Source organism: Vigna angularis, chromosome 3 (genome assembly GCF_016808095.1).
Source record: "Vigna angularis cultivar LongXiaoDou No.4 chromosome 3, ASM1680809v1, whole genome shotgun sequence".
Lineage (NCBI taxonomy): Eukaryota > Viridiplantae > Streptophyta > Magnoliopsida > Fabales > Fabaceae > Vigna > Vigna angularis.
The window spans coordinates 11,521,371-11,545,768 of NC_068972.1; the positions used below are offsets into that span (position 1 = coordinate 11,521,371).

Here is a 24,398-nt window from a genome sequence, read left to right on the forward strand (position 1 = left end):
TCCACCAAGTTACGTGGCAAACATGCAGAACATTGAAGTGCATATTGTGCCAACTGCTAAGTTGAGAAGTGATGCATGTAATTGTTTTGTCGGTTCCTTGTCGTCTCTGAATACCTCTCTCAGTGTCGAACATACCCAGTCCCTAGTATTCATCAGTTCGGCAGAAATTTACATATTCTTTCACTAATCGATGCCATGTTTCGACGCGACAGCTTAATTTAATCAATTTTGAATTATTGTTTTTGGAAATAGAATTTAAAAAGGCTGTGTAATTCTAATTAGAAAATGTTGTGGAGATAAACAAATTAATCAAAAAGTTGCTTGGTAAATTTGTTTTCAAAACTTTCAAAATAAACTTACAACTTTTTAACAGATACTTATGATATAGCACTACCGCTTTTAGAATAATAGTTTTTATTTTCTAAGAGTAATTTTTAACGTGTTAAGAAAATAGTTTTAAAAAAATGTTTTTTTGTTATCTATAATATGATTAAAATAAATTGCTATAATTATAATTACTAAAAAATACATAAAATATTCTAAACATTTTTAAATAATTTTATCTAAATTTATATTAATAAAGCATTTTTTTTAATTAGTGTCTATACTTAATACTATTAGTGTATATATTTATAAATAATTTAAAATCTCAACCATTAATAAATATAGATCATACATAAAAAAATTATTTCGTGTTAAATAAATATTAATACTTTATTCATTCTAAGCTTCTAGGATTTATAATCAACTTAAAATATTAAAGTAAGTTTCAAAAAATTTAATATTACTTTTCTCTCAAAGAACTTTATGCCACAACTCAACATTTCAAAACCCATCAAAATTCTATTACATTAGCTTAAACCTTTTATTTTATATCGCACAAATTTCACATTTTAAGTATTTTAATTCAAAATATCATTCAACATTCAATATATCATTCAATTAGATTAAATCCTCAATTCAAAACATATCCAAATCAATAAGACTAAGTATACTCTATAGGACTTTGGTCACTCCCACTAAAAATAATTATTCTGCCAAAGGTTTTATTTCAAATTATGAGTTTTTATCCTTTACAAATTAATTTGCAAAAGTTTTTTAGATATTTTATATTTTCATCATTCTTTTATTGCAGAAATTTACAATAGTCTTTAATAATCTTTTATATGTTGATATTTTATTTATATTGTGAAGTTTTTCTTTTTAGGATTTTAACCTTCCCGCTACGTTTTAAAGCCTCTTTTATTTACCACTATTTTTATTTACAACTATTTTAGAGAGTTTTAAAATTTTCATTTGTATAATTTATTTTGTGAGTTTATTATTTTATTTTACTTGTGTTATTTCTAATTTCTTAAATACAATAATTGATAGTAATTAAAAGCTCTTGTAGATGATAATGTATATGACTATTAACGTACTTATATTTTTGTGTTAACAATATTTATTTGTAAACTTTTTTTTAATATTTTAATTATGACAAAAGACAAGACAAACCTTTATCAAAATGTTCAAATATATATCATTAAAACATTTAATTTTCAAAATTATCATAATAACATAAAAATAATTAAAATCAAAACATAATTATAACTTAATCCATAATTACACAAAATTCATAATAGATTAAATATAGTTTTATCTTAAAAAATATCATAAACACACTAAATTTTGTTAGCAACATATGATCTTCTTGTATCTAAAGAAGAAACTTAGACTCATTTGGATCACCAGTTTGCTAAAATGATAAATAGATATATTAAAGTGAAATAATCTATGACATAGCGTGATATGCAAGAATAAAAAGAAAACAATAAGACAACAAATTAGAGTGAATATAAAACTATCCATTGTTTAGTACGTTTGTCCTCCATACATACTAAAGTTCTAATATAGTAGCCAGCTTTAAGTATTGAACGTCTATAGATTCTAACCATTTTTTACTTTAAGCCACATCCCGACACTTTCATGTGAAAATTATTGAACTTTTGTTAGACGTAAGTAGTTCACACAACTTTTGGACACAAGATACATACATTACACGACACCATTTGACTCACTTAAAGGTTTAGGGTATGTTTAGAGAAAGGAAAAGGTTTTTTTAACGACTTCTTAAAAAAAATCTATATAATAGTTTATGATTAGTCTATTTTAAATATACGGACCAATAAAATACTAACACATAATCTATTGTCAAAAAGTTATTAAAAAAAATTAAGATATCATAGTCTAGAAACTTGTTCGTAACATTTTTAGAAGAGAAAAAGAAAAAATAAAAATAAAATTAACATCTCTATAAACTAAAATTAACTTAACATACATAATGCCTCCATGTAAATGACCGTATTAATAAAATAGAAAAGAAAAAGATCAAATGAAAAGCAACCAGAATTATGTTTGACAACATATAATCATATGAAACAGTCCAGGAAGAAAATAAAAGCATCTGAAAGCACCTGCATCGGAGTTACTAAAACCCATATTGGATTTGTCAGCAACACATTCAAGGACCTGAAAAATAAGACAATTGCAACAAAAATATTAAGCAAAGAGAGAGAAGTTGGGTTCACTATCACCAACACAACACAAACATGTCTATTCTGAAATGCAACATTCAAATAAAATTTGTATGATGGAATAATCACCCATCAATTGCAGCCACAACAAGCCAACCAAACATCCCAACAGTACCATTTCCATGCTTTTTCAATTTCCGTGCAGCTGTAATCGCCACTGCCTCGTTCTTGAAAACTTGATAGAAATAGTAGTAAATGCCCTGAAAACAGAAAAATAAGCATTTAGATAACTACCCCACAACCCACTGAGTAGTCATGTTACTTTGTTTTTGGTTTAATGGTTTCCCACACCACATGTATCCTCGTTCAGATGTAATATTGTCTAAGACACAATCAAACATTAAGTTTGAGCACCACTTTCAATAAATATTTGAATCTAAATTCATCAGGTTATTGGAGACTAGCCCCTTTCGCAACACAGTCTCATTTACAACACACGGAGTCTTAAGGCTTGAATTTTGCGTCTTATAAGAGGTGAATTCCAAATAATAAGCAATGTACTGTAACAATTCTGTACCGCTCGAGCCTAATCCAAAGCACATATGTCGAGGAGAAAAGATAACAAATATTGTACTGTAGAGATAGGGTATAAATATGTGTGTGTGTGTATATATATATATATATATATATATATATATATATATATATATATATATATATATATATATATATATATATATATATATATATGAAGACCTTCTTCTTCATATGAATTAGAGATCCAGAAGTTTTTCTTTAGGAAATAAAGAAGTCTAAGAGTTTACAAGAGGCGATTAAAAGCCATACTTGCGCTTCCACTTTGCAATGTCAATCTTGGTTTCTCCACCGGAACTTGAAATGTTATCTGGCACTGGAAGTGGAGAAAAGGAATATATATTGAAAGTGGAAACCCTAAATGGATTTTACACTAAAGGAGCGACATACGGTACCTCTAAGAATCTGACCTTGTGGACCTTAGGAATAACAAATTCACTGGTGGATTGACCTTGTCTTTGCAGGAGACGAGCTTATTAGAGGAATTTGTTGTGTCCAACAATCCATTAGGTGGAGATATCAGGGTCCTAGGTTTGAAAATTGGGGATTTTCAGAACAATTTCAGATTTAATGCAAATGGAGAACACCAACATTGTTCTGGGTTCGAGTCACATACCTCTACACAGTGAATCAAAACGGACATTCTCCACCGAGCTTCGTCTCCTTCGAGTTAACGTCGAATGACCTTCGATTGAACGTCAATCAAGCAGATGGTCTGTTAAGTGATGCAAAGAGGTTTTCAGTGTTGAACTTCGTGGAAAGAGCGCGAAAGGAATTCGAGTGGGGAGCGCGAGAAAGAATTTCTTAGTGCCGAAGGAAACCGTGAAGGTTTATAAAAGAATAAGGAAGTAAAAATAAATAAAGGTGAAAAATGTAATATAATTGGTTAACGTTATAAACTTCTTCAAAAATACTTAAAATTGTCTATTATTATTATTTTAAACAATCTATCATATTATTTAAAATCATGTTAATTTGTGATTTTTGAAAAATAATTCCTTTTAATAAATTTTTTTTTTTTTAGTTTTTTACATGTTCTCAACTTATTGTTGTAAAAGAATAAAAAAGAAGATGGAATAAAAAGAAAAGGAAAATAATGTGTCGGATTACTCTGTACATATACAAAGTTAACAAAAGAGTACTATTATTCCGTATACTCAACAAATTTTTAAACACACTTTATATATGATTGTAATTTTTTATTTTTTATAAAAATAACAGTTAATTTTTTTTAATGACCTAAATATTTCTAAAGTTAGCTGTGATGTAAAAGAAAACATTTTCCTAATGTGTATTACTGTAGCTACTCCACTAATGAATGCAATGGAGTTGAAAATGATTGGGTAATGTACAAACACTCTTTAATTAGTGGAAACCCTTCTGTCAGATTCAGTAGTGATGGTCAAAACTACTTCGATTTCAATGGTGCAAGACAACCGAAGATCATTTGGTAAAACCACATGTAAAGAGTTGGATTCTTAATCTACAGAAATATAATTAAATTAAAGCATAGAAAACCACTTAATCTAATTAATTAATACACATTATGCTGGTTTCTACTGGTTTATGGTATGCAATGCTGGGAGTTATACGTTGCTTTATTTTCTATCAGTGTCTTTAACCTTGGCTCTCGGGTATTGCATTCTCAGCTCAATATTAATATTCATTTCTATTCAAAACAATAAAAAACTCAGATTAAATTAAGTCGTGTTTTTGTATTTCTTTTTAAATCTAACTTACTGTTAATAACATTGGATTAAATTTAATTATTTAGGAAAAATTAAATATAATTTACTAAAATATTTAATTTTCAAAATTTTAAATATAATTTCTTAAATAAATTATATAATTGTTATTGATAAAGCTACAGAAAAAAGTTATAACTATAAATTAAATATTAAATCTAAAATAAATAATAATTTTTCATTATGATTTTAGTTGAATTTGTAACATCGATTTTAATAGAGTAAAACTACGAGGTTAAAAAAAATGATATTACAAAAATATACAAGCATACTATACACACATCCTTCAAACATAAATTGAATATATATATATATATATATATATATATATATATATTGAGTTATATATACAAACATATATTAAAAATTTCCAAAAGAAAGAGCATTATACCAAACAAATCAATTTATATATAAGTTTCAACATGTTTCTCGTTCTAAACCAAACCAACTGGAATATTTTTATTTGCTCATATAGTTAAAGTGATAATTCTAAACAAGAAAAGCAGACAAACAAATAATAGAGATAAAAGGGTAAGCTAATGTATCAAAAGACAAATCATACAGCCCTAAGACGTGCAATCATTTATTATAGACATGACTATCCGGATACATGTATTAACATCGTATTCTGATAAGTTATGCACTTGTGGTGGTTTTTACTGTTCTATAGAGTCATTACTAATTAGTTTCTCCCTACCCCACAGAAGTTTAGTTCGTTAATCATCTTAGAGCAAGGTAAAACCCCTGGGCTGGAATCTCCTACTCCTCTCACCACATACCTCAACCTTCTACACTTATGATTTAATGGTTATTAGAGCGTCAAGATAACTCATAACACGAAATCTCTATATCAATATATACACTATTGAAAAGTTACCATAGAAGTCTTTACAAGATCCATGAATATACACCAAACACATATATCATGTACATAACCAATAACAAACTCAACATCATCACCATATAATATATTAATAAACAATATACTGCAGTTCATGAAGCATCACTGATTTCATACTAAACATATAATCCAAAACAAAATAACTAGTCAGAAAACCATATTGGTGTTCGGATTGACATTCAACTCAAAGCCTTTGTAATATGAAGTGTTTTTAACACCTTCATTTTCTCTCACTCAATGCAGACAACCTATCACTCAACAAAAACATTAAAAAGTTATATACATGTGATAAGTGATAATCAACGATACCACGTCAACCATTTACAACAACAATAGCTCAACAATGAATGAATAAATAATGTTTAAGACTAAAATAAAAATGTTTTCAAAATCTTGTACTCAATGTCATGGTAGCATAATTCAACGCCATATAGAAAAACAACTTCAAAATTGCGAATTGGAAAACATTCACATTTTTTTCAAAATAAAATAATAAAAAGTATACACATCAATTCATTAACATAGCTATTTTTATAGGATCACAATAGGAAAACAAACATTAAAGTCAAAATAAAAATACGTTAATCATTTCCAAATGCTAACATATCACTTAATATATAATACATGGTATTATTAAATAAATATTAGTAAGCAATAAAAAGAATTAAACATTAAAATTTTGCATAAGAAAGATTGATTTATGTTAGTTATTTTCTACCACTTGGAGGTACTGGATTATTCTATTTCACATTCAATAAATTTTGTTTTCTTTGTGTCACCTTGTTTTAAGAATAATAAAAGCAATACTATTAATTACGTTGTACTTTATATCTAAATATAAATTTTATATGAAATAGAAATATTAAAACACTTATATTAACTACAATAGAGCGATTACTTTTTTTTAAGGGTAAATTTAGTATGGGTGTTGCTCCCTACACTATCACAAATTTCTTCCTGCACCACCCCATTCCACAATTGTCCTTAAGTGAAAATTAAATTACCATAATTAAAATGTTAGAAAAAATAAACCGAAATGAAAGATCCAACATTCGTAGGCCAAGCCAAACGGATATGAATATCCGTTTAGGTCTCCATATTCATCATCTACTTGTATGTTTTCTTCGCCAACTGAGTTTTTTTAGATGTTTTTCATGAGACAATATACAGTAAAACATAGGCTTAATACCTGTTTTTGTCCCTCTTTTTAAGGGAAATGTTCACTTTCGTCCCACCTTTTTCAAAAAGTTCAATGTGGTCCCACATTGTGAAAAAAGTGTCCAAGTTAATCCTTTTTTGTCACGGCGTTAAATATTTAACGATCCTGCTGCCAGCTAGGACTGATGTGTGCAACGTGGCTTTTTACCTGCGTAACGTGGCAGTTGATGTGGCAGTGGCAGTGATTAAAAAATTCTGAGTTAGGGTTTGAAGAGCAAGTGTGAGAACGGAGAGTGTAATTTTGCCGTCGAAGCCCCTGGTTGAAGAAGCATCAATGGAGAATCCTCCCACGGCCTTTTTTTGTTGGCTCTGTTTTTCCTTTTTAAACACTGAAAACAGGTATATTGTTGTTAGGTGTAAGAATTACAAGAACTTGACAATTAAATGTAGAATAGAGTAGTGTGGAGCTTCCTTTTTCTCTCTCAAAAAGGATAAACGCACAATTTGCTCTGCAGATTTCATCACCCAATTTGTATTTCCAGTTCTTCCAAAATGTTGAAGGAATAGATCAGTGGTTAGGTTTCCTTTTAATAGTATTTAGAAATAAAGTAAGAATTAGGGTTTCCTTTTAATGTTAATTAAAATTAATTAGGGGTTGTTATATAAAGTAAGAATTTTTATTTCCTGTTAACGTTAATTAAAAATAATTTGGGGTTGTTAATTTCTGTTGTAAGTGATAAATTTTAATTATTTCTCTAATTCTAAGTGAGAAATTTAATTAAACCAATTGAATCCTAATTACTCTAGTTAAACCCCAAATGCTGATTCATCTCAATACCCTAATCTGAAGAATTTTTTCCCCAATTTTGTTTGCCTTCCTCTTCTTCGCGGAAACCCCAACTTAAGGCGGCTTGGGAGTCTTGGAGCTCGCGCAAAAGGATTGCTAGGGGAGCAACTTTATTCTTCCCCATATATGTTTTCGGGTTCTCTTTGTTCTCCCTCTTTTCTCTGTTCGAGCTTGACGTTGCAGGAGATCCTCATCCTCTCTGTTGTGGTTCACCCAAATTTGATTTGCAGGCACTCCAAAATGTTTATCCCCAAATCGCGATTTCGAAATACCCAAATCAAACCCTAACACTCAGAATTTTAATCTCACTGCCCACTGCCACGTTCTCAATTAATGGAAAACTGTCACTGCCACGTTACGCAACTAAAAAGCCACGTTGCACACATCAGTCCTAGCTGACAGCAGGATCGTTAAATATTTAACGCCGTGACCAAAAAGGATTAACTTGGACACTTTTTTCACAACGTGGGACCACATTAAACTTTTTGAAAAAGGTAGGACGAAAGTGAATATTTCCCTTAAAAAGAGGGACAAAAACAGGTATTAAGCCTAAAACATACAACTTTTTTTTAATTTTTCATTTTTTTCACATACCAGCACAATAAGGATATAGAATTAGGGTTTTTAATTAAAAATATAAAATGTTAATTTAAAAGTAAAAAGAAAAATTAACTTAAGAATAATTTTGGAAGAAAAGTAAATTGAGGAAGTGCTGGAAGAAGGCAGTGTGGTGGAGGGAGCATCTTTTATTTAGTATATATTTTTCATCAATATACTTATTGATTATTAAAAGTGAGATTTATTTATTATTAAAAGCGAAATCTATTTATATTATACAATTAAAATAAAATTATTTCTTAAAATATTTATATATTAAAAATAAATAACTATGAGTTGGGAAAACAGTAAACTATAATAGAAGTTGTGAAAAAGATAAATGTACACTAAACTGAATTGACGAAGAGAATTATAATGAGCATTACTATCATCAACAGTGCCGTGTGATAACAAAAAGTAACAAAAATACATCAATAATTTTACATTATTTTTTTATAGAAAAAAATTGCCCCTATTTCTTCCGCGAATGTTGCATACAGCACTTTCCAATTAAATTCAAATCATGCTTAATTTGAATTAACTTGATTATTCGATTAATAATTTCTAACTTTTAGATTAATAAGTATATTAGATATCTGAGAACTTGATTTGTCTTTTTTTATTTATTTATATGTTTTATATCGTGTCTTAATTCTTTAATAAGTAAAAATTAAAAATATATGTAGAAGTTCTAAATAACTTCCTGTTAAGCACCGATTTCATTTATATTAAAATTTCATTAAAAAATAAAAGAAAAAGAAAAATACCGAAGGTTATACTAAATTTATGATAAAACTATATAGACAAAAAAAATCTTATTTCATATTTTAAACGACATATAAAAAAACAAATTTGTCAACGTAGTGAAAACTTTATCATTACCAAATCCTAATTTTCACACGATGTTTAATTATACCCTTTAATTTATGTTTTAGTTTGATCATATTTATTATACTTCTGGTAAAATATTTTAAATGAAAATTATAGAAAAACAAATCATTATTAACTAGTAAAGAAAAAAACTTCTCATTAATGTAAAATTAATTATTTGTATAGAATATATAGAAAATGAAAATAAAAAACTGAAACGGTGTGTTTTCATCTCAATTTTTTTCTTAATGGAAAAACCAGTTTTTCCTAGTGGGAACTGTAGGAGCATCAATCCGGATTCTGGTTGTGGATTGTTTTCACTTTGTATCCATACAAATTAATGTCGTTTTCTTGTTTGTTGACACTCAGATTCTCTCACTGCTCTTTCGTTAAGTGGGTCGTGTCGAAGTTAAACTTTTCTTCCCCTTTCGTTCTGTTTCCCCTGTTTTTGTCTTGCTTCAACTCTGGTAAGGTTCCTCCGAAGTTTCCGTTTTTGGAGGGTTGTAGGAGTTGCGTTGTGATTTAGAAGTCAATGGGTCAAATGGGTTTCTTCCAGGTTTTTCTAATTCCTTGAAGTTTCGATTCAATTTTTGTTTTCAGCTTTTCTTATTGGGTCTGTGTCACCAACCTACCTGAGAGAGCATAAAGAGTGTTATTATTGATGGATACGAAGTCATCCAAGGATACTAATGGTTGTGTTAACAAGCCTATGGCTCTTACTGTGACGTTGACTGTGGCTTCTTTAGAGGGTAGAAAGGTTGAAGATCATAGCAATAGAGAAGATGATAATGATTCCAATTCTTTGTTGCCAGCGCCAAGAGGAGGAATGTCACGGAAATTGGATAAGACTTACAGGAAAAGGAAAGTGCAGTGGAACGATAGGATAGGAAATAAGCTTGTTGAGGTTTTGGAATACGTACCAAGGTAATTAACTAACTTGTGCCGCGTGTGTGCTGAATTTTGCTTGCCTAGTTCACACACTCACATCACGTCTTGTGAATAAATATATATGTGTTGCTCAATTCTGTTCTATGTTGATGAAAAACGTTGAAATGGTTTTCTGTTTCCTTTTTTCTGTGCAAATGGCAAATTTCATGCTAGTCTCCTTTGAATTTTGTTGTTGTGTGACTGATGGATGCAATGGTGGATCACTGAATTACTATATTGTCTTGCTTTCTTTTTCTTTCTCCTTTTTTGTTCCCTGTCCTCTATTATTATATCAGGATGACTTCGTTATGGAAGCATCAATGTGATTAATTGTGTAGTTTTCCCTTTAAGAATCATTTTTTCATGTTTATTGTAAGGCATTCCTGCTGCTCCCATAATTTCCCTGCTAATTTTCCATCAAGTTCTCTGACTGTAATATTCTCTTTTTTGGATTCATTTACGTTTTCTTTCAGTGTTTTTTCACTTTGTTCTTTCTCTGTGTGTTTCATGAAAATGCTAAATTTCTTATTGTCCTCTGAAAAAGCCCTGGGAAGTAGCTTTGTTCCTTTCTTTATTTTCAGCACCCGAGCATGAACATTTGCAATTAGAATTACGTAACTATAGCATTTCGCTATGTCTACAATGACTAGTGCTCAATTTTGAAACATCAGAGTTTGTTATAATGATTGAAACCATACCCATCCTCCGTCATGTTTGTGCTTTCTAGCGCATATAATAAGACAAATATTAGGGATAGAGAAAATTTAGTTATTATCTACGTAGAAACAGCAACGGAAATTGCTTCTTCCATTAGAATGGATGAAGTGCGAGCAGAAATTAGCACAAGAAAGAAATTTCGAGAAATGTTCTTGTTTTATGGCTTCGAAAGTATGTCATACTAGCCCTGGGACTCCAATCAACGAAGAACTTATGAAATAAAATTGCTCTTATTCATCTTTCTTTTTCCTTGATCTACATAAACATGTGATTATATATGTAGTTAGTTCAGAGGTTAACACTGATAGGAGCTGCTCCCAAGTATGCTGTTGGAAAAAAGTAAAGAAAAGTACAAAACAATAACCAAAATTTTCTTTCCTGGTAGCTGGTAAGTTTGAAGCATTAGCTGTCATATTTTAATGTAGTGAAACAAAATTGAGTATGATAATCAAGCCTAGATGTGTCATTTATCCATAACTATCTTATCTCACATTTGGTCTCCCAACTGTATATGTGCAGTGATGTTAGTGACTCAGACTCAGAGGATGAGGGTGGGGATTCTTGTGTCTGTTCAATAATGTAGAGATAATCTTGACAAGCCTTGTCAAACTTTCTGCTGGACTAACCATGGAGCATCATTTGGGCCTGCGCAACCTTACTTTGAGTAGATATGATGACTTGGGACTAACTCTCCAGTAACCTGGATAAGCAGCTTGTATTCCAATTTATGTATCCAGTTTATCTTGCTGGATTTTTTGACATGATTTTTCAGTGGCCTTATGCGAGTTCTCTAGCAGATCAAAGTACACACTGCCTTCCATCAAAATTATTTGGAAAGCGCTGATAGTAGCACAGCTTCCTTGTAGGTTAATAAGCATTTTCATGCTAAGCACGACACTGTTTCTCTGAAAATTGTGCACTCAATGGCTATGGTAATGTTTCGAATTAAAGGGATACATCAGTCTTTTTTTCCTTTCATATATTCTCAAATGCTTATGTGGAGCAAATTTTCATGATTCTCAGAATTTGTTCCCCAATTATGTGTCTAAAGGGTTCTTTGATTCTGTTTGCTTTCAATTTACCTTTTACATATCAACCCCTGTGGCTTATACATGAACCTCTTGATTGATTGAAATATCACTTTGGAGAATGTCATAACGAATACAATGTATACTATGAGCATGAAATTCAGAATAGCTGCAACATGAAGATAAAAATAGACAAATACACTCTCCATGGCTTACAACGTAACCATTCACAAAACAACAAAATACGGGGCAAGAATTAGACACACAAATACAATCAAACCATCCCAACTGGCATATACTGATTTGCTGAATGAATAATCATGAGAAGAATCAAAATCTGATGCCTCCTCCTTTGAAGTTGTTACCCATTCTGGTGGCAAAAAAAGGCTATTGTAGTCCACAGAATTGATATATTTTAAGTTTCTTTTTTTTTTCTTTCAATGGCATGACCGCATCATTGGCAATGAATTGTGGTCGAGGAGACATGAATATTAGGAGAAACCAACCAGTTTGAGAGGCTAGCATCAACTGCCATGTCTGGCAACAGAGGCTTGGACTGAAGTGCATTTGATTCCAAACTGCAAGGTGAGAAATTCAAGCTTGCTTCAGGAACCAAGGGCATACTTGTTTGTTGATTTGATGGAACATTTTCCTTCCTCCTGTGCTTGCTCGATGCTGCAACTTTTGTTTTGATCGCTTTCCACTGCGTGAGATTCTCCACAGGACTCAGAACAGAATGCATGTCCATGCTTCTCTCTCGTCCACCTAAATTAGATTTCCGCTCAGCATGATTTGGATCAACCGGCATCTGATTCTTTACCTTATCTTCTGCCATAGAACGATAGCATGACTCTGACAACTCCTTCTGTCTAGGATTTTCATCATATATCTCAGACTCGTCATTTTCTAAACTTCCATCACTGCCACCGTCATCCCAATCATACTCATCATCATCAAATTCACCATCATCATCATAGTCATCAATGTCAGAATCCTCATATGCTATGTCATCCTCCTCACCATGACCATCTCCACAGTTGTAATATCTATGATTTGTCGGGTATATCACTGGCAAGGCTCTAGAACTCTCCGACTCAGCAGTATTGTTCTTATCCTCTTCTTCTTCATTATTCAATACCTGATAAGCAGTGGGGTTTGGCTCATATACCTGTACATTCAAATTGAAGGTAACTTTCTTCTTCCTGCTCCTATTACTGATCTGCTCCTTGACTTCATCTCTGCCTCTAAGATACAAATTAAATAAATAGTTTATCTTATCGGCACATACACATGACATATAAAGGGAAATGAAGAGCAATAAATACTAACCGGAAATCAGATTCCGGCAAAGTGGATTTTTCCGTTATGGCAAGAACTTGGTAATTTCCATATCGCTGTTAGATAACACAATTATTTTTCAAAGTTTGAACCGATAAGTACGAAGAATTTATACGAATGAGAAATTAAGAAGAAAGGAATGTATTGTACTTACTTGATTTCCAGCTAAGACTTTGTAGAGAGTCTTTCTACGCTTCCTTTTGTTGGATAAACCAAAACATGCCATGAAACAACCCATCTCTATTGGGGAGAGGAGGAGGGTGAGGAATGTTGTTGATAAGGTGGCATATAATGAACCAAAGCTACTCACTCAGAAATCGACATGCATGCCACCCAGAGAGAGAAGCGAGAGAAAAACATGTGACAAGTTTAAAAGCCGTTTGGCTCCAAACAATTTCGAAAATAGTAACGTTAGGCTTTTAATGATGATTGTGGGCACAAGAGTTGTTTTTTTCTTTTACAGTATAAAAATGAAAATGAAAGCTAGGGACAACATTGGTTGCTTTTGTCTCAGATCTGAAAAATCTTTCGCCCTCCAACGTTTGACTAGTTGTCGTTTTATTAGAGTTTATGCGTTGCTATAGCACAAAATAAATCAGATTGGGTTGTTGTGAATACCTGAAGCTTTCGATTTTAGATTTAAAAATAATTCAAGAGAGAAAAAGTAAACAAAAAATCATTTATAACAGTTATAATTAATAACACTATTCCCTTTTGAACTACGTTGCATCTTAATTAACATTATAAGCTTCTTTACAATAATGTTTTATTTGATTATTAAAAAACCATCACATTGACTATTAATAAAATCCAATTTTTAAATAATTACACTCCACTGTAATATTTTTTTATTTAATTACTCTCATCATTCTCTTAAATTTATTATATATTTTAAAAGAATAGGGACTGAGGAGTGCCTAGGGAATATAATTTAGGCATGCAAAATAATTGAGAACAATTTATGAAAATATGGATGAATCGGTAATTCGTGTATATTTTAACAATGTTTATATATTAAAGTAAATTTTTGAAAATAATAATTTAGGAAGAAATATTTAAAATGATATGTAAAATATATATCTACACACAATCAATTCCTAGAATGAATTAAAGCCTCGAAAAGATGTACTGTATAAGACCCATGAAAATATTTACCTTAATAGTAATAATTTTATTACTAGTAGTAATAAATTTATCTGTGAATGGAAAATATAATAAGTTTATAAAACGTGGAAAAAAAAATTAATAAGACATTTTGGTAGTTTCATTTGTAAGACTCATGAAAAATATTTATAGTAGTAAATTTTAGCATTTTATTAGTAATAATAATTTTAATGGATAGAAAAAAAAATGTAAATTTTGGATATAAAATTATAGTAATTCTAGATAGTAATTCTAGAAGGAGAGCTTCAAAATTTTGATAACTTATTTAGAATTTTTTTTAGAAAATTGAATAGTAAAAAGTGAATAATAAAAAGTGAATAGTGAATAGTAAAAAAGAAAAATAAAAAAAATAATAATTAAGAATTTCTTAGCATGGAAGAAATTAGGATTCCTTAGGATGGATGGAATTAGGTTCAGATTTAATCAAGTGGCTAATTAAAATATTATTTTTAAATAATATTAAAATAATAAATAATATTAAAATAATTAATGAATAGTAAAATTTTTTACCTATAAATAGCCATGGGAGGGAAGGGTATTCTATACCAAGAAAAGAAGAATCAAGTGAGAGCTTGAGAAATATAGAAGAAATAGTTAGGGAGAAATTTTTAGTTGCAAGAAGAGTAGAGGTTCTGAAGAGTTTTCGGGGAAACAAATTCGAAGCAAGAGATTAAGTCTGGAATAGAGGTAGGAGAGCTAACTTTTCTAAGCTTTTATATTATGATTTAGTACTGTTTTATTACTATTCATGTCTTGAAATTATGTGTGAATATTGTTAATGCTTAGTGTATGTTTATCTATATTGAAATTCGGTGTAAATATTATATGTTGTTGTTTTGAATCTGTAAATAAGAAATTTGTTAAAAACTAGTTGAGGAACGCTTTGGCTAAGGAAAGATTTGGTACTTAAGTTGTCCATTGTGACGCACCTCTCTTTCCTGGAAGTCTACTCGACAAGTTTTTAACTTAAATCCTATTGAACAGATTATGTACTGTTAATTTATTTTGTGATATATTCAGTTTGTATGATTTCTAAAATGATTGGATTTTATTACATTTGAATTATGCATCTGTTGGATTCACTGTGATAATATGATAGTATCTGGTTATTCATGCCTTGGGTTAAGTTTCAAAGTGACAGTATGGTTCATATACGTAATTCCATGATCCTCAAGGAGAGGATACATGGTGGTGATTTGGGGTTGTATAGAATGATTGCATGGTAGCTTAGTTTTGGGGGTTATCCTGAAACTCTAACGGTCTTTCTTCTCATGTAGAGAGGATTGAACCATGTGGTGAGGAGTAACAGGAGGTCCTAGTCTTGGGTGCTTCCATATGATCCAAGGTGAGTGATAACGGATTAACCTCGTGACTGTGGTCGGGCGGTAGTGCCCAAGTTTCATAAGGCGGTAGTGCCCAAGTTTCATAAGGCAGTAGTGTCGGGCGGTAGTGCCCAAGTTTCAAAAAGCCACCACGAGTGCAAGACCCGCCATAGCTCGGTAATCATTCTAGTCCGGACGAGTCGGGGTAAGTAATAGATGAGTATGTATGATGTGATTGTTGTATGATGGTATGAGTATGTCTGACATAATTATTATATGAGGTTTGCATGCATGTTTTATAAATGATTGGTTGCATGTTAGCTCACCCTACTTGTTTGTGTTTGGGTATGTGCGATGATCGTATAATTCGTTATACGGGAGCAGATGAAGGAATGTCGCCTCACACAGTGCCAAGGAAAGGGAGGAGTAGAAGAACTATAATTAGAACCTTTTTACATGTATAGACTTATATCAACTAGGAAATTTTAAAGGGTGAGATTACGGAATGTTACCGTAAATGTAATGTTACATTAATGTGAGAATTTGGGATGTTACATACTGAAAGGAAAACCGATTACTAATGTATGAAAACTAATTTAAACATAAAATAAAGACTTTAAGAATTTAAGAATGACATGAGTAATTATTTATGAGTAATACGATAAGAATTTATATAACTCAGTAATACGATAAGAATTTATATAACTCTTAAAAGAACGTACTTTAATTTAATTTGATTAATTACTTTGATGTTATTTATTTGAAAATGCATGAATTGCCTTATTTATATATTAAAGCAAATGGAAGCGGGATCTCCCTATTTAAAGCAAAATGTGCACATTTGTGAGGATACTTTTTTACTCAGTTTTCTATTTTTTTCTCACTGTCGATTCATGGATTAAGAATGAAAAGAAAATATAAATAAATTATAATATTTTATTTTTTATTTTAGAAACAAATAACTTCTTTAAAATACTAATTTTATTTTCGAATTTATGACTTTTATGGTTATTTGTTCTTTAGAAAAATTATGTTATTAGTTGATTAAGATAGTTTAAATTTATTCTTCATCAAAGTAAGTATTTAATTTATTATGCTAGTCTTTATTTGATCTATTCTTTTTTTTTCCTTGATATTTTAATGGGAATTGTGACAACAATTTGGTAAAGGGGAAATGCAAATACTGTAGGGGTTGGAAGCTTTTTGTAGCTCGATTTGAATTTTGATGATGTTTTAGAAGAGTCGACAATATATTATTTAGATATGTGAAACGTAATATTAGTTTGATTGATGTGAACTTTTTTGTATGTGATAGTCATATTAGAAATTTGGTATTTATGAAATTATCTCGTGTTAAATTCATATATATTAATTTTGAGTTGTAGTAGTTTATAAAGGTTATTGAATGGAAAATTGGGAGTTTGAACAATAAAAACGTAACATAAATGATAATAAGACTTTTATAATAATATCTCCAATAACGGAATGTGGTAAATTTATTGCTCAACTAATAAGTAATCATTTGTCACTCAAATCAACATCAACACTTGAAACTATAACTTAAACTTAAGTTTGGGAGATACTAAGGTCATTTTTTTCTCCATTTGAATGCTTATCATTTGTGAATTATTTTTCTAACATTAAAGGAAAAGTGGTACGAAATATTTTTAAAACTTCTTCTATTATAAAAAAGTCACGTTGTTCAAAATGTGACAATTAAACATTACAAGACAAATAAAAGTTATTTAGAAAAAATGACTCTGCATGTAGTTATACTGTGTTGTGATGCATATATGTCTATTTTATATATATATATATATATATATATATATATATATATATATATATATATATATATATGACTATGAAGATAATGATATAATGAATGTTATATATGTGAATTATAATATACATAATGTTGTATATTATATATGGATATTTTGTATGATATTTATGGTTTATGTGATTATGAATGTTAACCACATAACTTTATGCACATTAACTGCTTACTCAACTATTGATATCAAAGCACTTGAAATCAAGTTCATTAATTTATTGTTGTACAAAATCTGTATAATAACTAATCACAAAAAGTTTATTGTATAACCACTTACTACACCAATGTATTTGACCAATTGTATGGTAACCATTTTGTTGTAAAACAATTTGACCATTTTTATTTTAACCATTTTTATTTTAACCATTTTGTTTTAAAACATGCATACCAATGATTTATTTCACTGTGTGTTGTGGTTATGTTTTATGAATACAACACTCACTTTAAAATTAGTTATTTTTTATGAAGCACATTGTTACATAAGATTGGCATTCTGGACAAAAACAAAAATAAAGTATCCACAAATCAAATTGATTCAACCTGGAAAATGAACAACTCAATAATAATTACAAATCGATCAAATATTCAACCTTTATTCATCAAAAAATATGAAGAGTTAAGATCATTCAAAATTACAATTGTGTTTCCTAACAATACATATGAATTCATACATATATCCAAAGACAAAAAACTTCATAATAAACTATTCAATGCGCCTACGATTTTTCCTATCTAATATTGTCCAAGGGTTTTCAAAGCAACACTTTTCAAACGCTTCCACTATTGACAATTCCAATTCCAGCACAAACAAAGTTGGCTCTGACAACCAATCTTTGCCCGGTGACTTCGGGTTCTAAATATGGCAATGTGGATTCCCTCTGCCCAATACCTTGACCTACACAAGACAACAATAACTACTACATTATATACAAACTGTGAACACTATAAAACATACAGGAAAATTAAACCCCCATATTTCAAATGTAATACCATCATATAACCAATATTTCATTGGCAGTATAGAAAACATTTTGGGCATTATTAACCTCTGAATGACTAATATGTAATGAAATCAAACTCCTGGGCCTAAAGGTTTAGTTTACCTTCTTTTGAATCTTCCTATCAGTTGTATAAGCCTAAACGTGAAATCCTGCTTGCTGGATCTGATCTTTCACCTAGAAAATTGCAGTCCAAGAAAGTTACATGACCAACAAACCCTTTCATCTCACTATCAATATATATAGCAGTACAAGTTTCCTAACAAATTACAAACAGACAATAAAAAGTCAATAGCCTGTTTTATTTAAGAAACGTTTTCTGCCTTTGCTAATCATTACAAATATGATATATTTCCCTGGTTCCTATTTCCAAAATATTGTACAAGGTGGAATATTAATGAGCCTTTTGTAAAAGTAGAAAGATATATATAAAGCATTATCCCAGGTTGCAATATCTCCTAGGTATTTCTCTGGTCTCTAATGAAGTATCCGACACATGAAATAATTATCTTTAATTGAAAGAAAAAAAAACAAGGATTGATTCGAAAAAACTTTCTATGCTTTTCTCCTTAAAAAGGAAGCAGGATAGAAAGACAACAAATTTGCTGTGAAGTTAAAACGAGACTATAATGAAAATCCCCGTTACCATACCAAATAAATAAAAATACATAGTGAATACATTATTTTGCAAAATTTAATCCAGTATTACCACTAATGAATGAGACCCACAATAAAAAAAAACTATATTTCTTAGTAAATTTAAACAAGAGACTAGTATAGCCATAATTATAATTTAATCTACTGGAGGAAACTGTTTCATTAATAGAACGACATAATAAAATCTAAAAACAACTAAGATACTTTGAAACTCTGAATTTTCTGATTTTAAGGACATTTAGAAAGGTACATGGGCATTAATAACAATTTAGATTGAAAGCATATCGTTCAAAGCTTCAGCTCATATGTGAAACCAAATATGTTAAACACATAATTGATGAAACTCAATGCGTTCCTCACTTCATCCTTTATCTGTAAAATAAACAAAATCAAAATCAGTAGCTCACATTGAAACTCAAAAGGGACTTACAAAGATTTATGTTGCATAAATTTAAAGATAAACTCACCTGGGTCTCCCTGCAGAAAATATGTGCATCATCCTGATCAACATTTAAATCAAATGTCATTAACCGTATCATATTTTAAAGGAAAAACAAACATCACCATGGAAAAATGACATTTTAGCTACAATACTATAACGGCGTATAAACACAATCACGGTGTTTAATTTTAACATGAGCAGATCAATCTACTGTTTCTGTGTACAAAATTGTTAAGCCCACAAACAATAATCCCCAACTTATTTGATAAAAAATGCATTTTCTACTCCAGTATTCATAATTAGTGAGACCCAAACATGCATTCAAAATTTCAAACAACACAATGATATTTGTTATAGTTAGTATTCAATTCACTATGTATGCCTACGAAATTGAAAACCCAAAAAACCTAGCCACAATAATGCATAAAAATGTATGTGTTCTTGCCTTAGTACCTTGACATGAAAAATAATGAATTTTCCGGTTCTATGTACTTAGCAGCAAATTAATTTTATTCGATTAACCCAATAAAAAGTGGACCCCCTTTCATAAAAACTAATGTCAATCCTTATACAGAAAGGAATAAGGACGGACTGGAGGAATGGGCGTATTTGGTATTTTCGAAACTGAATCAAAAAGAAAACTCTCTGTCTCACGCCTTTGGCCCTTTATTCTAGGGTTTTCGTAAATGAATAAAAAAGAAAACGAAAGATAGAGAAATGATGACAAAACAAGAAAGGAATAAAAAGGGGACAAACCTGATGCTTTGCATTCGCCGGTTCCAACTCTTCTGATCACCGATCACGTCCAGCCTGTTGTAGCCATGGAGTTCTCCTTTTTTTTCTTTCTCGCTCTCTCTCAACTCTAACCCTAAACTTCCTCTTCCAAGATGAAAGGGTGGACTATGAAAGGAACGAAAACTTTCAATAAACTTTTCACGCACCGCAAATGACAACTTTGCCCTTAATGACATTCAAAATAATTGGGCCCCACGCGTGTGAAATGAGTTCAATTTCTTTAGCCGTGTCAAATAATTGTTTTCGTTTCAAAATTTAGTAGTTGTGTTGGTTGTATTTATATCATCTCTACCTTACCGTTATTATTTTGATTACAGTTCCCATGACAAGTCAATCACCTTTCACCAAAATGATCCGGTCAAAAACTCTTCTTCAACACATAAATAGTCATCCCAGTAATTTCAAAACAACCATTTTTTAAACAAACAATCTTGAAAACCACCATTTTTTAAACAAACAATCTTGAAATCCTCTAGTTCAAGATTTTAAAACAAACACAAATTTCAAAACCACCATTTTTAATTTCAATCTTAATACCAATCTCTCTAATATGATTCCGATGCTGATGTTTTTTTTTTCAAACATAACTATTCTATTTTTAAACAAAATTTTTCATTTTTCAATTATTTTATTAAATAATATTTTGTTTTTCATTAATTATCTTTTAATAGACCCAGATAAAAAATTAATATTTTTGAATAAATTTTATTTTAGTTTTAGTTATTCAATATGTTTTTCTTAGTAATTATTTTTATATTTTTATTACAATTTTTTTTCAAATTAATTTAACTTTATATATATATATATAATTAAATGTTTTATATGAATTAAAATAAGAATAAAAATATTAACCAAAGATAATTTAATTAATATGTATGATTAAGAAAAATAAATATTAAAGTTAGAGCATTTTACTCCTTGTATATCAACATTGTTTTCGAAAATAAATAAATATTTTTTTTAAATTGAGTATTTTCTTTTACAGATGATTGAATGCTAGTACATCATCATTTAGATGGAAGAAAATCATACTTGAAAAAATATATAAATTCGTGAACTCGTCAAAACATTGTTCATGCAAAATAATGCAGTAAGACTTATTATTAAACCAAGTTAGTATAGTAAATTTAAATATTATATATATATATATATATGGAATTTAGATATTAGAGAAATAATAATGAATATATATATAGATGTAAACACTTAGATATGCATGTGAAACTTTAGATAAAACTAGTACCTAAGTAGGTATGCACTAGAAAATAGTGAAGGCACTTCATGAATCTGGTATGAAAAAAAAAATTCAATGCAAACAAAGAATTATCTTAATTGCAAATGAAAGTATCACTCTTTTCATTTTAAAATTGACTAAAAGAAATATATATATATATATATATATATATATATATATATATATATATATATATATATATATATATATATATATATATATTTTGTACATGGACTATCAAGTAAAAATATGGATTAGACTGTTAATTGATTATTCAACCAGAATTAAATGTTATATTTGTTAAAAATACTGAGTAACCATGATTAAGTGGTTTAAAGTATGAAAATCATTTGAATTAAATCTTTAACAAAGATTAAAGGGATTTGAGCGTAATTAGATTGATTAATAGAGATTTAAGTAAAATGTTTCAATAGGTAAGATTGATTAATTACTTTCAAATAAATAGTTGTCCAAAATTTCTTACTACAAACTTTTATGTTTGACAATATCAATCACAAATACATGCCAAATGTCCTCTTGTACTAAGATCAGTTCAGTTTGAACACTAGGACACTATCACCTTAGCTGTATCTCTATTTGTAATTTTTGAGTTTTTAATAAAAACAATCTAATTACTTTTCAAATTCCTCTAATCCTAATTAAAAGTTTAATCAAAATATTTTATAACCGCTTAATTTTAGTCATAAAAATAACATTTGATTATTTGATTTTGATTGACAACGGATCGGTCCATATATTAATATGACACTGGTATTATAATTAGCTAAGTTTAATTTCCTAGAAAGTGTATGAAATTAGTTTTGGTTATAATTTGGTGAGACATATCAATAAATATGTAATCAATCATATTGAAAAAAATATTTATAATGTTTTATTATTATATTAGTATTTTTTTATTTCAAATTTATAGTTAATATAATTTAATGTTTCGCATGTGACACCCGAACACTGACAAGAGGACGGGGAGTGACGTCGGTGCAAGAGGCATGGTGCAAGGGGCACTGACAAGGAGCGGCTCCTGGCAAGGCTTCCGGTGGAAGGGACACATGGATGAATCGAACATACACCGGAATGAGAGGGATTTAGAGACTGTATAGGTATGAGACTATACAGTTGAAAGATAGCTTAAAGGGATTGATTTGGCTACTCATATCACCAAATACATTTGTTTTTCGGTAGCCTGACCCATAAGAACTCCATGGTTAAGCTGGAAAGCCTGGTGGTGATTTGTGGGGGCAGTCAATGGTCCCTGTAAGTTGCCGGGACGTTACAGATGGTATCAGATCCTAGCCTCTCCCAGTACGGTGTGGTTCGAGGACGAACCAAGCGGAAGTTGGTGGACATGTGACACCCGAGCACTGACAAGAGGGCAGGGAGTGACGCCGGTGCAAGATGCATGCCTAGTGGTGATTTGTGGGGGCAGTCAATGGTCCCTGTAAGTTGCCGGGACGTTACATCGCATAGATTTCGTTTTTGTTTAAAGTTGATTGTTTACTTAGAGCTTAAAATATGAAATGATAAATAATTTTAATTATATACAAAAAATAGCTTTTAAAATATAAACCTAAAATGACTAATGACAGTTTGTTTGTATGAACAAATAAACAAAATTAACAATGACAGCTGTATCCAACGACTTGAGAGGGAAAGACATTAATAATTGGTAATAAAGATTCCGTTTCTATAAAAAAACACGCATATATTTAAAATTATATAAAACATCTATATTAGCATATAACATCTATATATAATAAGCTATTTTATTATATAATTATGAGTTTTCTTAAGTTTTATGCATTTTTAACTCATTTATTTAGAAAAACACGAGCAATAAATTGCTTAAACAATTGTAATTATTATTTTATTTAAATACTTTGCTTTTAAAATAATTATTTCATAATTTAACTTATTTGATAAACTATGAAAAACATTGGTTTCTAATTTTTTGGAGACATATTTGCCAAATAACTTAGTTATTTATCAATTCATATCTCAAAATAACAATACAAGTACTATACTTAACCACTTTAGCACCTAATAACTTAGTTAAAATTGTAATATTTTTCAATATTTAAATTTACGTTTATTAGGTATTTAAATTATATTCCTCATTATTATTGTATTGTGAATGCCAAAGGTAAGAATTTTATAATAATTTAAATAATTTACATGTTTAAATATTAATTTCAGAGAGTTAGGTTCCAAAAAAATAAAATAAATAAATAATAATACATAGCAATATCTGTAATGAGACTCGCAACCTTTCAGGCAGTTTCTTCCTACACTCCCCATAAGTTTATTACTGTATCTCCATTTAAAAAACTTTCACTGTTCGTTTTGAATTCCATTTTATACCTGAAAATTAAAAATGATTTTTAAGATATATAATTTAAAAATTAAAAATAAATTTTAAATTATATAATTCGAAAATATTTTTTTTAAAATATTTTTAAAATATAAAATAGGAAATCCCTTTATTATGGAGTCCAAAAAACAATATGGAGGTGAAGAAGAGGAAACTGCCCATCTTCCAATGAAATACCAACAATTTAAGGTTAGTGACGGGAGTTTTTCTTTTTGTGTATCCTTTTTTTGTTGGGATCCTTCCTATACAACACATTTTTCTTTTTGTACGTTGAAATTTTCTATATACTTGAAATTACCTCTAATACTTTGTAGGATTTGAATCT

At 29.7% G+C, this 24,398-nt stretch overlaps 3 protein-coding genes and 1 long non-coding RNA gene across 7 annotated transcripts; 1 reads left to right on the forward strand and 3 right to left on the reverse strand.

The window, feature by feature from the left end:
• Nucleotides 1-2,273: 2,273 nt before the first annotated feature.
• On the reverse strand, nucleotides 2,274-3,936 carry LOC108341115 (peroxisomal nicotinamide adenine dinucleotide carrier-like). Of its 2 annotated transcripts, XR_001833284.2 has the most exons (5): nucleotides 3,727-3,936; nucleotides 3,506-3,637; nucleotides 3,363-3,426; nucleotides 2,692-2,776; nucleotides 2,274-2,511 (listed from the first exon to the last, which is right to left on the reverse strand). XR_001833284.2 is itself a non-coding variant. In XM_017578755.2 (3 exons), the coding sequence occupies exons 1-3, from the start codon at nucleotides 3,751-3,753 to the stop codon at nucleotides 2,412-2,414; spliced, it is 258 nt and encodes an 85-aa protein (XP_017434244.2). In that variant the 5' UTR covers nucleotides 3,754-3,936; the 3' UTR covers nucleotides 2,274-2,411. The 2 variants fall into 2 exon arrangements, 1 of the variants encoding a protein (XP_017434244.2); XM_017578755.2 differs by lacking the exons at nucleotides 3,363-3,426; nucleotides 3,506-3,637 and having other exon boundaries at nucleotides 2,646-2,776.
• A 5,531-nt stretch (nucleotides 3,937-9,467) lies between these two features.
• LOC108343579 (uncharacterized) lies at nucleotides 9,468-12,030 on the forward strand. Of its 2 annotated transcripts, XM_017581940.2 has the most exons (3): nucleotides 9,469-9,695; nucleotides 9,829-10,152; nucleotides 11,392-12,030. In XM_017581940.2, exons 2-3 carry the CDS (start codon nucleotides 9,890-9,892, stop codon nucleotides 11,453-11,455), a joined length of 327 nt encoding a protein of 108 aa, XP_017437429.1. In that variant the 5' UTR covers nucleotides 9,469-9,695; nucleotides 9,829-9,889; the 3' UTR covers nucleotides 11,456-12,030. The 2 variants fall into 2 exon arrangements, with proteins under 2 accessions (XP_052731025.1, XP_017437429.1); XM_052875065.1 differs by having other exon boundaries at nucleotides 9,468-10,152.
• Nucleotides 12,028-13,655, reverse strand: LOC108343578 (transcription elongation factor SPT5). 2 transcript variants are annotated; one of them, XM_052875064.1, is made up of 3 exons: nucleotides 13,393-13,655; nucleotides 13,230-13,294; nucleotides 12,028-13,138 (listed from the first exon to the last, which is right to left on the reverse strand). In XM_052875064.1, the coding sequence occupies exons 1-3, from the start codon at nucleotides 13,474-13,476 to the stop codon at nucleotides 12,355-12,357; spliced, it is 933 nt and encodes a 310-aa protein (XP_052731024.1). In that variant the 5' UTR covers nucleotides 13,477-13,655; the 3' UTR covers nucleotides 12,028-12,354. The 2 variants fall into 2 exon arrangements, with proteins under 2 accessions (XP_052731024.1, XP_017437428.1); XM_017581939.2 differs by having other exon boundaries at nucleotides 12,028-13,144; nucleotides 13,393-13,653.
• Nucleotides 13,656-18,127: 4,472 nt separating this feature from the next.
• Nucleotides 18,128-20,612, reverse strand: LOC108342001 (uncharacterized). Its single transcript, XR_008247892.1, has 4 exons — nucleotides 20,415-20,612; nucleotides 19,684-19,716; nucleotides 18,665-19,588; nucleotides 18,128-18,456 (listed from the first exon to the last, which is right to left on the reverse strand). It is a non-coding gene; the product is annotated as an uncharacterized LOC108342001 (long non-coding RNA).
• Between the last annotated feature and the right edge of the window lie 3,786 nt (nucleotides 20,613-24,398).